The 9,742-nt window shown below is 55.8% G+C and overlaps 2 protein-coding genes across 3 annotated transcripts; both read right to left on the bottom strand.

Annotated features, from left to right (window-relative positions):
* Positions 1-773: 773 nt before the first annotated feature.
* APOC2 (apolipoprotein C2) lies at positions 774-2,529 on the bottom strand. Its single transcript, XM_045988191.1, has 4 exons — positions 2,437-2,529; positions 1,577-1,661; positions 1,246-1,405; positions 774-1,021 (listed from the first exon to the last, which is right to left on the bottom strand). Exons 2-4 carry the CDS (start codon positions 1,629-1,631, stop codon positions 931-933), a joined length of 306 nt encoding a protein of 101 aa, XP_045844147.1. The 5' UTR covers positions 1,632-1,661; positions 2,437-2,529; the 3' UTR covers positions 774-930.
* A 490-nt stretch (positions 2,530-3,019) lies between these two features.
* Positions 3,020-5,022, bottom strand: APOC4 (apolipoprotein C4). Of its 2 annotated transcripts, XM_045988190.1 has the most exons (3): positions 4,906-5,022; positions 3,668-3,797; positions 3,020-3,226 (listed from the first exon to the last, which is right to left on the bottom strand). In XM_045988190.1, the coding sequence occupies exons 1-3, from the start codon at positions 4,979-4,981 to the stop codon at positions 3,067-3,069; spliced, it is 366 nt and encodes a 121-aa protein (XP_045844146.1). In that variant the 5' UTR covers positions 4,982-5,022; the 3' UTR covers positions 3,020-3,066. The 2 variants fall into 2 exon arrangements, with proteins under 2 accessions (XP_045844146.1, XP_045844145.1); XM_045988189.1 differs by lacking the exon at positions 4,906-5,022 and having other exon boundaries at positions 3,668-4,899.
* Between the last annotated feature and the right edge of the window lie 4,720 nt (positions 5,023-9,742).

Below are 9,742 nucleotides of genomic sequence, written 5' to 3'. Positions count from 1 at the left end.
ACAAATTGCTGTCTGAACTCATCTTCTCCCTTGGTCCTCTGGCTCATCCCTCTGCCTCCCCGCCCTTTCCCACCCCCCAGTTGCCCTGGGGCTCGGGGCTCCATTGGTGGCCTCAAGACAGAACAGAGCTCCTTCCTGATCCTGAATGAGAGCTCAGATGTCACTGCTGTTACTAACAAGGGGAGAGAGCAGCTAACAAGGCACAGCACACAGCCGTAATCACTAAACCTACACGGAATTGGGCCCGGACCCAATCAATAGCTTTTTAAAGGGCCACAGAAAGCAGGACTGTCTTTTCACCCCCGCAGTGTCTCCTGGCCCTAGCAGGATCTCAATAAATCTTGGACGTGTCAGACAAGTGTATAGGAATTGTCACAGAGCATCGCTTTTGTAGACTTATCCTCTTGGGTCCCAGACCACCTGGGCTCTGATTTCCCATGCTCAGTAGTGGCCTCCGGGCACCAGTCTCCCCTCTGACACAGGACCATGGAACACCTCACTGAGATGCACATTTAAAGGACCTGTCCAGGGCCTGGATATTGCCAGAGGCCGCTGGAAGTTAGCTGTGTTCCTGGTTTGTCATTTTACAGAGGAGAAATCCAGACCTTGGGGAAGGATAGTCTCTAATTTTGCTGTTACGATTATTCCTTGTTATTATTTACCTCCTTATTCCCACTAAGTTAGGCCTCCATACATCCAATGGGCACTCAATAGCCATTGGATGGACAGAATCAGTCCCGCCATCTTGGTCTTAGAAACGCAACCACATGGAATAAAATAAATGGCTTGTACATTAATTTATTTGTAAGAAGACAGACTAGTGTTGGGAGCAGGATGCTGGCAGCTGCTGAGAATTGGGGGGCAGGTTAGAGGAGCCAAGGGGTTGTGGGGTCTGGACTCTCCCTTCCCCCCTGGTCGGGGCCCCAGCTGCTACTCGTCTCCCTTCAGCATAGAAAGTAACTGGTCACTGAAAATCTCTGTGTAAGTGCTCACAGCTGCTGTGCTTTTGGTGTATATGTCCCTGGGGAGAAAGGACAGACACTCAGAGCAGGGAGGAGGCTCGGAGTACCCCGAGTCTAGGGGAGAAACAGGCTGGGGGGCCCAGAATCATGTATCCTTGGGAAAAGGTGGCTGGAACCCAAACTCTTGGATCTCTAGGGAGGACGGGGCTGGGATCTCAGAATCCGGGGTTCGGGCAGGGCTGGGGGCCAGGACTCCCGGTTCCGGGTGGGAGCCGGTTGATACCTGATTTTCTCATTCATGGTGGTCAGGTATGTCTTCTTGTACAGCTCCTGGGCGGCCGATCTGGCTGTCCCCCAGTAGCCATAGAGTGATTCTTGTAACTGAGTGAGCAGGGCAAGGCTGGCAGCTTCATCTTGCTGGGGCACGTGGGCCCCCCTGATCTCTGCAGGGGGTAGTGCGTTAGGAGAGCTGAGGATACTGCTGCAGGGGGCAACGAGGCAGGGAAAGAGGGGGACAGGGGAAGGGCCAGGCGAGGACTGGACTGGGAAGACGCTTAGAGCTCATCTCGTCCCCCTCACAGACCCCTCGTCCGTCCCCTGCCAAACACACTCACCACATCCCAAGACCAGGAGGACAAGAACCAGAACCAGGAGGTATCGGGTGCCCATAGCTTCAGAAGACCTGGAACGCTGAGAAGGCTGTGGGGCAGGGTCGTTGATGGCATCTAGGTCCCCCCCTCCCCGCCCCGCGCTGAGGCCAACTGCCAGTGCCTGTGCTTGGGGCTCATTGTCTAACATTTTATGACTCTCCTGATTTTCACACCTTCGTTCTAACATCCCTTCATTCCCTCGAGGAGCCTTTCTTGAGCACCTAACCGTGTGTGCCAAGCAAGGCCCTGGGCCCCTGCTGTGAACTCAGGCGACAGCCCTGCCCTTCTGCAGCCCACATGAGAGAGAAATACAATCAATGGTATTAAATGAGGAAAATGTACAGCGTGTCCTCAACTGGGGGACACACTGTGGGGGAGGGGATAAGTACTCCAGACGGGGGAGGCCATGTCACATGCGTGGCCTGGGAAAGGCTTGGCAGAGGGTGACATTCCGCTGAGACCCAGCGGGTACGGGGATGCACCTCATACACTCAGGGGGCCTGTTTCTGATGCCCCAGGCCCTGTTCTGCGTGCCTTGTGCCTTCCGTCTGTCTTCACTCCCCACCACCCTTGCCCCGTGGTGACGGAAGCACTCAGCTCAGCGATGACAGTGCCCAGAGGCCTTACTGTCTCCTGCAATTTGGAGATGAGGCTGAGATCCAACCCCGAGGGGCTTCGGCACAGGGGAAACGGTCTAAGATTCTAAATCCCGCCCTTCCAACAGAGGAATCTAACATCGGGACTCTGTGGGGTTTCTGACTACATATTATCTCTGCCCCCTCCCTGCTGACCCTTCCCCGTTTCCATCCTGGTCCCTCTCTTACCCGGCTCCGGCAGGCTGTCCTCACCGGCTCCACGCGGACAGAGAAAGGCTTTATAGGTCTTGCGGTCCACCTCCCTGTCCACAGCCACCCCCCTCACCTTGTCCCTAGGCCAAAGTCCGAGCCAACAGGGCCGCTGAGGGGGCGGTGCGGGGCAGAGAGGGCAGTGACTGTCCCCAAGGTCAAGCCACAGGGGGCCCCCCACTCTGAAAACTCACTCCTGAGAGATACAGGCTGGGTGGGGGGCTGTGAAGAGTGAGGGGTTCTGGGCACCCACCAGGAAAGGGGGCTGGGGTGTCCCTCTCGCAGGAAGCAAAGGCAGAGCTTGGAATGACAGACAGGTGGCTATGGGGACCTGTGACCGCATCCGCACTCCAGCCTTCCCCCTCCAACCCCAAACTCGGCTGTCTGAGGTCTCCTTCCCACCCCCCCGCAGGGGTGGGTCACAGGGCTGGAAGAAGGGAGTCATCCCCCTGACTCCTTCCTCTCAGGGCCCCCCCACCACCGTCCCTCCCTGGCCAGATGTCACGTCCTCTACCCTTGAACTGCTGGGGGTGGCCACAGTTGGAAGGGACTGGGACAGGGACACAAGAGAAGTATTTCTTTATTGTGGCGGCGGCAGAAACATTAATTCTAGTCCCCGTCCCCACAGAGAAGCCGGGGGCACAGGCTGTGGGCCCGGGTCAGAAGGCTATCTTTGGAGCTGCGGAGCCAGGCCCGGGAGCGCACGCTCAGGTCCTTCAGGTGGTCATCGTAGTAGGTCTTCACAAAGCCCTGGAAGGCCTCCGGTCCCCTGCAGGAGAGGGGACATAAGAGCTGGGACCCCAGCCTCCCCCAACACTTCCACTGTCCCATTCAGCCCTCCTCCTTCAGACCTAGGAGTGCTTGCTCTCGACTCTTACTCTCCGCTCTTCTCAGCCCCAGAGGTCACAGGCTTACTCCACTCCGAACCCCAGAGTTCCGGCCCTGCCCCTCCTCCCTCTGACCCAGGTTCTCCTTCTAACCTAGGGGTCCAGACTCTCATCCCCTCCTCCCTCAGACCCTGGATTCCTGTCACCAGCCTCTCCCCCCTCAGACCCAGAGGTCCAAGCCCCCAGCCTCTCCTCACTCAGACCCAGGAGTCCAGGGCCCTGGGCCCCTCCTCCCTCAGACCCAGGGGTCCTGCCCCCAGCCCCCTCCTCCCTCAGTCCCGAGAAGTAGTCCACCCCCTCCAAGCACAGGGGCCCACACTCACCAGAACCACTGCCACTTCTCTCTGGTCCTGGTTACCAGCACCTTCACCTTGTCAGGCAGCAGGCTCCAAGAACCACTTGCTAGCCCCGGTTGGGGGCTCGGGGATTCTGTGGGCACTGCTTGCTGGCGGGCTAGGTGGGACCAGAGGGCCATATGGGTGGGGTGGGACCTGAGAATCCTTCCTCCTGCTTTCCCCTCCATGCTCACCATCACTGTCCCCCCTGGTGGCCCGAGGGCAGCCCCTTGACACCCGTCACTGCTGCCTTTCACCTTGTCTGTCCCTTTGACCCCTTGTCCCCCTTTCAGCCATCGGTCGATTTCTTTTCACCCTCTGTGCCCTCGGCCCCTTCAGTCACCCCTCTATCTGCCCGTGGTGTTCCCCTCAGTTTTGTAACCTCCCCTTTGGCCCCACCCCTCTCCTGATGCCTCCTTTACTACTTGAGCTTGCTGCCCCCGCCTCGGGTCTCCCATGACCCCCACATTGTCCAAACCACCTCTGCAGACAGCAGAGGGAGAGACGGGAAGACTGTCCACCCCCAGGGATGGAGGCTGGCAGGGCTATGCTGTTTGTTCCCCCCTCCCCAGGGGGCAGGGGGCCAGGGTCCCTGCCTCGGATCCTTCTTGACCTCCTCAGACCCACCTGCCTGTCCAGCACTCTCGCGCCTACTAGGCAAAGCGTCACCTACAGATCCCAGCCTTCACGCGGACACACACGGTCGTGTACGTACAGAGGCACCCATAGGACCTGCGAGGTTCTTTAGCCAGTGACCGAACCTCTTCTGTACTCAGTTTTCCCTTCTGCAGAATGGGATAATGAGAGGCCCTACCTCAGGGATCCTGGGAGAACTCAGAGTTAACCACACATGAGGCAGTTAGGAGGACGCCTTGCACACTGGAGCGTTAAAATTTTACGTGCATGTGCAGAATGCAGACAGGCTCACATACCAACACATAGACACCCTCATGTCATCTACACACTCATCACTTCTGCATGAAAACGTGTGCACGCAAACCTACATAGGTATGTTCTCCAGCACGCGCATTTACTGCGACGTGCAAATACCCACACCAAGGCACGTCCCCCCACCCTGGTCATTTGCACCAGCCCCACGTGCACACCTCTCACGCGGCCACCAGAAACACACACCCATCTGCACACAATGAAACACACACAAGCTCCCTACCCGTGCGTCCGCCAGCCTGCACACCCCACACACCCCTGCATCCACATCTCCTCACCCACAACACAGGCCAGGACCAGAACACAGAAGCAGAAGGAGGGCAGGGCCTGGGGCCTGAGTCCAGGAGGCAACATTTCTGGGGGCTCTTGTTCCTCTGTTCCTCCTCCGTGCTCAGCTCTCCTGGCCAGGGGAGGGGGGAGGCTGTGCCACAGGGCAGAGAGCAGAGCCCTCCCCTGGCTGCCTCCCCACGCCCCTTGGCAGGGACTTCAGAGACAGGTGACAGTGACCCCTACTGGCCTCCCTCCTTCCTACCCTCCTAGGACTCTGGCCTGACAGGGGAAGATGGAAGGCTCTCCCGCCTCCTACAGTGACTGGTGTTCAAATCCTAGGTCCACCTCAACTGTTGGCCCCTCTCTCTGGCCTCAGTTCCCTCCTCTGAAAAACGGGCCTACAATCCATACTTGAGGCGGGGTTTTGACTGAATGAAGTGATACAAGGAAACGTCTTAACGAGAACCCTGGTCATGGTGGGGCACACAGATCACGGCTGTTTATGATGATTTTCTTTTTTTTCTCCCCCTTTTTAAAGATTTTATTTATTTGTCAGAGAGAGAGAGAGTGCATAAGCAGGCAAAGCGGCAGGCAGAGGCAGAGAGAAAAGCAGGCTCCCCACTGAGCAAGGAGCCCAACGCGGGACTCGATACCAGGACCCTGAGATCATAACCTGAGCCGAAGGCAGCGGCTTAACAGACTGAGCCACCCAGGCGCTCCTGATGGTTTTCTGTCAAAGATCCCACAGGCACTGGGCTACACTCGCACCAGGTGACCCAGGCGATTCCACCTCCCTCCCTGGGCCTCAGTGTTTTCATCTGGAAAATGCAGCTGCTTATCAGTGCTGGCCTCCCAGAGGCCTTGGGAAGGCTGGGTGAGGCCTCTGGAGAGAAAGTTCCAGGTGCACATAGTAGGAAGTTGTCAATATCGGTATCAGGCCCAACAGCAGGCAGAAAGAAAATGAGCCTTTTTCCTCCCCGGAGGCCCCAGTCATGAGCCAGGGCACAGGGGTTGGCCAGGGAACCATGGACTGGATCCCTCGGGCCACGGTTGGCAGATAAAATACAGGACGCCCATTTGAATTCAGATAAACAATCAGTTTTTCTTTCAGGATAAGTATGACCCGTGCAATATTTGGGAAGTGTACTAAAACTATTGGTTATCCCTCTGAAATTCAAATCTGATTGGGATCCTATATTTTTTAAAATATTTTATTTATTTATTTGACAGAGATCACAAGTAGGCGGAGAGGCAGGTGGGGGGAGGGGGAAGCAGGCTCCCCACTGGGCAGAGACACCCCCCCCCCATGCGGGGCTCGATCCCAGGACTCTGGGATCATGACCCAAGCCGAAGGCAGAGGCTTTAACTCACTGAGCCACCTAGGCGCCCGGGATCCTGTATTTTTATGTGGTGAATAGGACAACTGCAACTTGGCCACAGCCTGAGCAACTTATCTGATAGTCCCCCCACCTTTTGTATTAATTATTTGTTTGAGAGAGAGACGGCGCGCGTGCGCGAGCGTGCTGGCATGAGCAGGGGGAGGGGCAGAGGCAGAAGGAGAAGCAGACTCCCCGCTGAGCAGGGAGCCCCACTGTGGGCTCCATCCCACGACCTCTGGGATCCTGACCTGAGCCGAAGGCAGACACTTAACGACTGAGCCACACGGGCACCCCTGTGTCCAATTTATAAGTTAAACTTTATCATAGGTGTGTACAGACAGGAAAAACCCAGTAGATCCAGGGTTTGGCACTCTCTGTGGTTTTGGGCATCCCTGAGGGTCTTGGAATGCCTCCCCCCACCCCCAGGTAAGGGGCAGCTTCCAACAGAATGCTGCTCCCCCCAGGGGCCCCAGCCCGGGCTCCAGCACACAGTAGGTGTGCAACAATGTGCCCCGCAGCTCCCCGCCAACAATAATGAGCAAAATGAAACCTCCGGGGGGAAAAAAAAGGAAATGTCCGTGAGCTTCTATTTGGAATGACGAGAAAGTTCCAGAAATGGATGGTGGCGATGGTGGCACAATCTTGGGAACATCCCTAATGGCACTGAAGCATACCCCTAGAACAGTAACAGAGGAAGGAGGGAGGCCAGGGGGTGGGTAAGGCCTCTGTTGGTCACTGTCACCTGGGCCCCTGTCTCTGAAGTCCCTGCCAAGGGGCGTGGGGAGGCAGCCAGGGGAGGGCTCTGCTCTCTGCCCTGTGGCACAGCCTCCCCCTCCCCTGGCCAGGAGAGCTGAGCACGGAGGAGGAACAGAGGAACAAGAGCCCCCAGAAATGTTGCCTCCTGGACTCAGGCCCCAGTACATTTTACGTTCTGTATTTGACCATAGAGAAAAGAAAAAGAAAAGCCCACTGTGCATCGTGGGCAAGTCCAAGGCACATGGGGTTCAGAGCCTGCCTCCACGTCCCCCCTGCTGTGTGACCTGGTGCAAGTCACTTAACCTCTCTGGGCCTGTTTTCTCTGTCCATGTCTGGGAGTCATGGACCAGCTGCCCTGGAGAGTAGAGGAGACTGTTTATGTAAATTGCTGTGGGCAGCGCCAGATACCCTGCAGAGGTGCCCAGTCAAGGTCAGAGGCTGTTTATTAAACTTGAGTTTTCGTCCCTTTTTTTTTTTTTTAATTTTATTTATTTGAAAGAGAATAAGGGTGAGAGGGAGGGGGAGCACAAGCTGGCGGGGAGGGAGAGGGAGAAGCAGGTTCCCCACTGAGCAGGGAGACTGATGCAGGGCTCCATCCCAGGACCCTGGGATCATGACCTGAGCAGAAGGCAGACACTCAATCCACTGTGGTCCCCGGGTGCCCCAAGTTTGTGTTTTCTTTTTTTTTTTTTAAGATTTTATTTATTTAATTGACACAGAGAGAGATCACAAGTAGGCAGAGAGGCAGGCAGAGAGAGAGGAGGAAGCAGGCTCCCTGCGGAGCAGAGAGCCCGATGCGGGGCTCGATCCCAGGACCCTGAGATCATGACCTGAGCCGAAGGCAGCGGCTTAATCCACTGAGCCACCCAGGCGCCCCAAGTTTGTGTTTTCTGAGCACATATTCTACACTAGGCACCACGGCTGGTGGTGGTTTGGTGCCTTAACTCAATGAATGGTCTGGGCATCTTCATCATTCCCATTTTACAGATGAGAACACCGAGGCTTGGGGGTGGGGGGTGAGCCACTGACTAATGGCTCCTCAACCAGCAAGTGGTGAAGTTGAACCCAGCTCCCTCACCATTAGCCAAGTTAGGACAACCCCTGCAGCCCCTCCTCACCTGGGTCCTAGAGGTCAAGAGGGAGGTTGGAGCGGGTCTGGCAGCAGGACGGGCCTGGGGGAGGCCACTGACCCCTGCCCTCGGCTCCCAGGTCAGTGTGGGCTGTTTGCTGTTTGCAATGTTTGTCCATCCTGGGGACAGGAACAGACTGAAGTTTGTTCAGGGTGGACCTCAGAGTCGGTTGAATAACAACTGGGAGTGGGTGATGGGAGCAGAGAGAGAGGTCACCAGACGGGAGTGGGGGTGGGAGGGGTGGGCTCTGAGACCCCAGTGCATGTGTCTGGGGGCAGAGAGCATCTCGGAGCCTGCAGCTCTGTGTTAGAGAGACCACCAGATACCAAAAGCACTTTCCCCCAGTCCAGACCCCCTCTCCTCACTCCTGAATCCTGGAACCCACCTCCCTTCTCTGCATCCCTGGGTTATGGCAGGAATGTCTGGGGCCCAAGAGAGGTTGAAATGTCCCCTCCTTTATCTCCTCTTTCTGCTTTTTGTCTTGAGAGTTCTGTTTTCCTTCACTGTTAAGACACAGAGATATTGGGGCGCCCGGGTGGCTCAGTAGGTTAAGCCCGTCTGAGTCTTGATCTCAGTGTTGTGAGTTAAGCCCGTCCAGCTTGGAGCCTTACTTACAACAAAACAAAAAACCAGAGATATGCGCATACCATAAAATTCACCCTTTTAAAGTGTACAATCCGATGTGTGTGTGGCTTTTTTTTTTTAGCATATTTGCAAAGTTGTGCAACCATCACCACCATCTAATTCCAGAACATTTCCATCACCCTGAAAAGAAACCCCCATACCCGTTAGTTAGCCCATCAGAGTCACTCCCTTTGCTTTCTTCCCCCTGACCCACCACTGATTGCCTTCTTGTTTCTATGGATTTCCCTCTTCTGGATGTCAGTGGATTGGAATCGTACCCTCCATGGCCTCTTGTAGCTGGCTTCTTTGCTGAGCAGGAAGCCCAAAGCGGGACTCGATCCCAGGACCCTGAGATCATGACCTCAGGCGAAGGCAGATGCCCAGCCGACTGAGGCCCCCAAGGCACTCCTGCATACACAGTTTTTTAAAGATTTTATTTATTTATTTGATAGACAAAGATCACAAGTAGGCAGAGAGGCAGGCAGAGAGAGAGGAAGGGAAGCAGGCTCCCTGCCGAGCAGAGAGGTAGATGTGGGGCTCGATCCCAGGACCCTGGGATCATGACCTGAGCTGAAGGCAGAGGCTTTAACCCACTGAGCCACACAGGCGCCCCTGCATACACATTTTTAAAAAAATATATTTTATTTATTTATTTGACAGACAGAGGTCACAAGTAGGCAGAGAGGCAGGCAGAGAGAGAGGAAGGGAAGCAGGCTCCCTGCTGAGCAGAGAGGTAGATGTGGGGCTCGATCCCAGGACCCTAAGATCATGACCTGAGCCAAAGGCAGAGGCTTAACCCACTGAGCCACTCAGGCGCCCCCCTGCATACATATTTTTATGTGAACCCGTGTACAGTTCTTTTGGGTAGACACCTAGTGATGGAGTTGGATCACATGGACCCTCTGGTAAACTCTTGGGGGCAGCGCCGAACCGTTTCCCAAAGGAACTCTGTCTAT

Source organism: Meles meles, chromosome 19 (assembly GCF_922984935.1).
Source record: "Meles meles chromosome 19, mMelMel3.1 paternal haplotype, whole genome shotgun sequence".
NCBI classification, from domain to species: domain Eukaryota; kingdom Metazoa; phylum Chordata; class Mammalia; order Carnivora; family Mustelidae; genus Meles; species Meles meles.
This window is presented reverse-complemented; position numbering and strand designations above follow the sequence as displayed.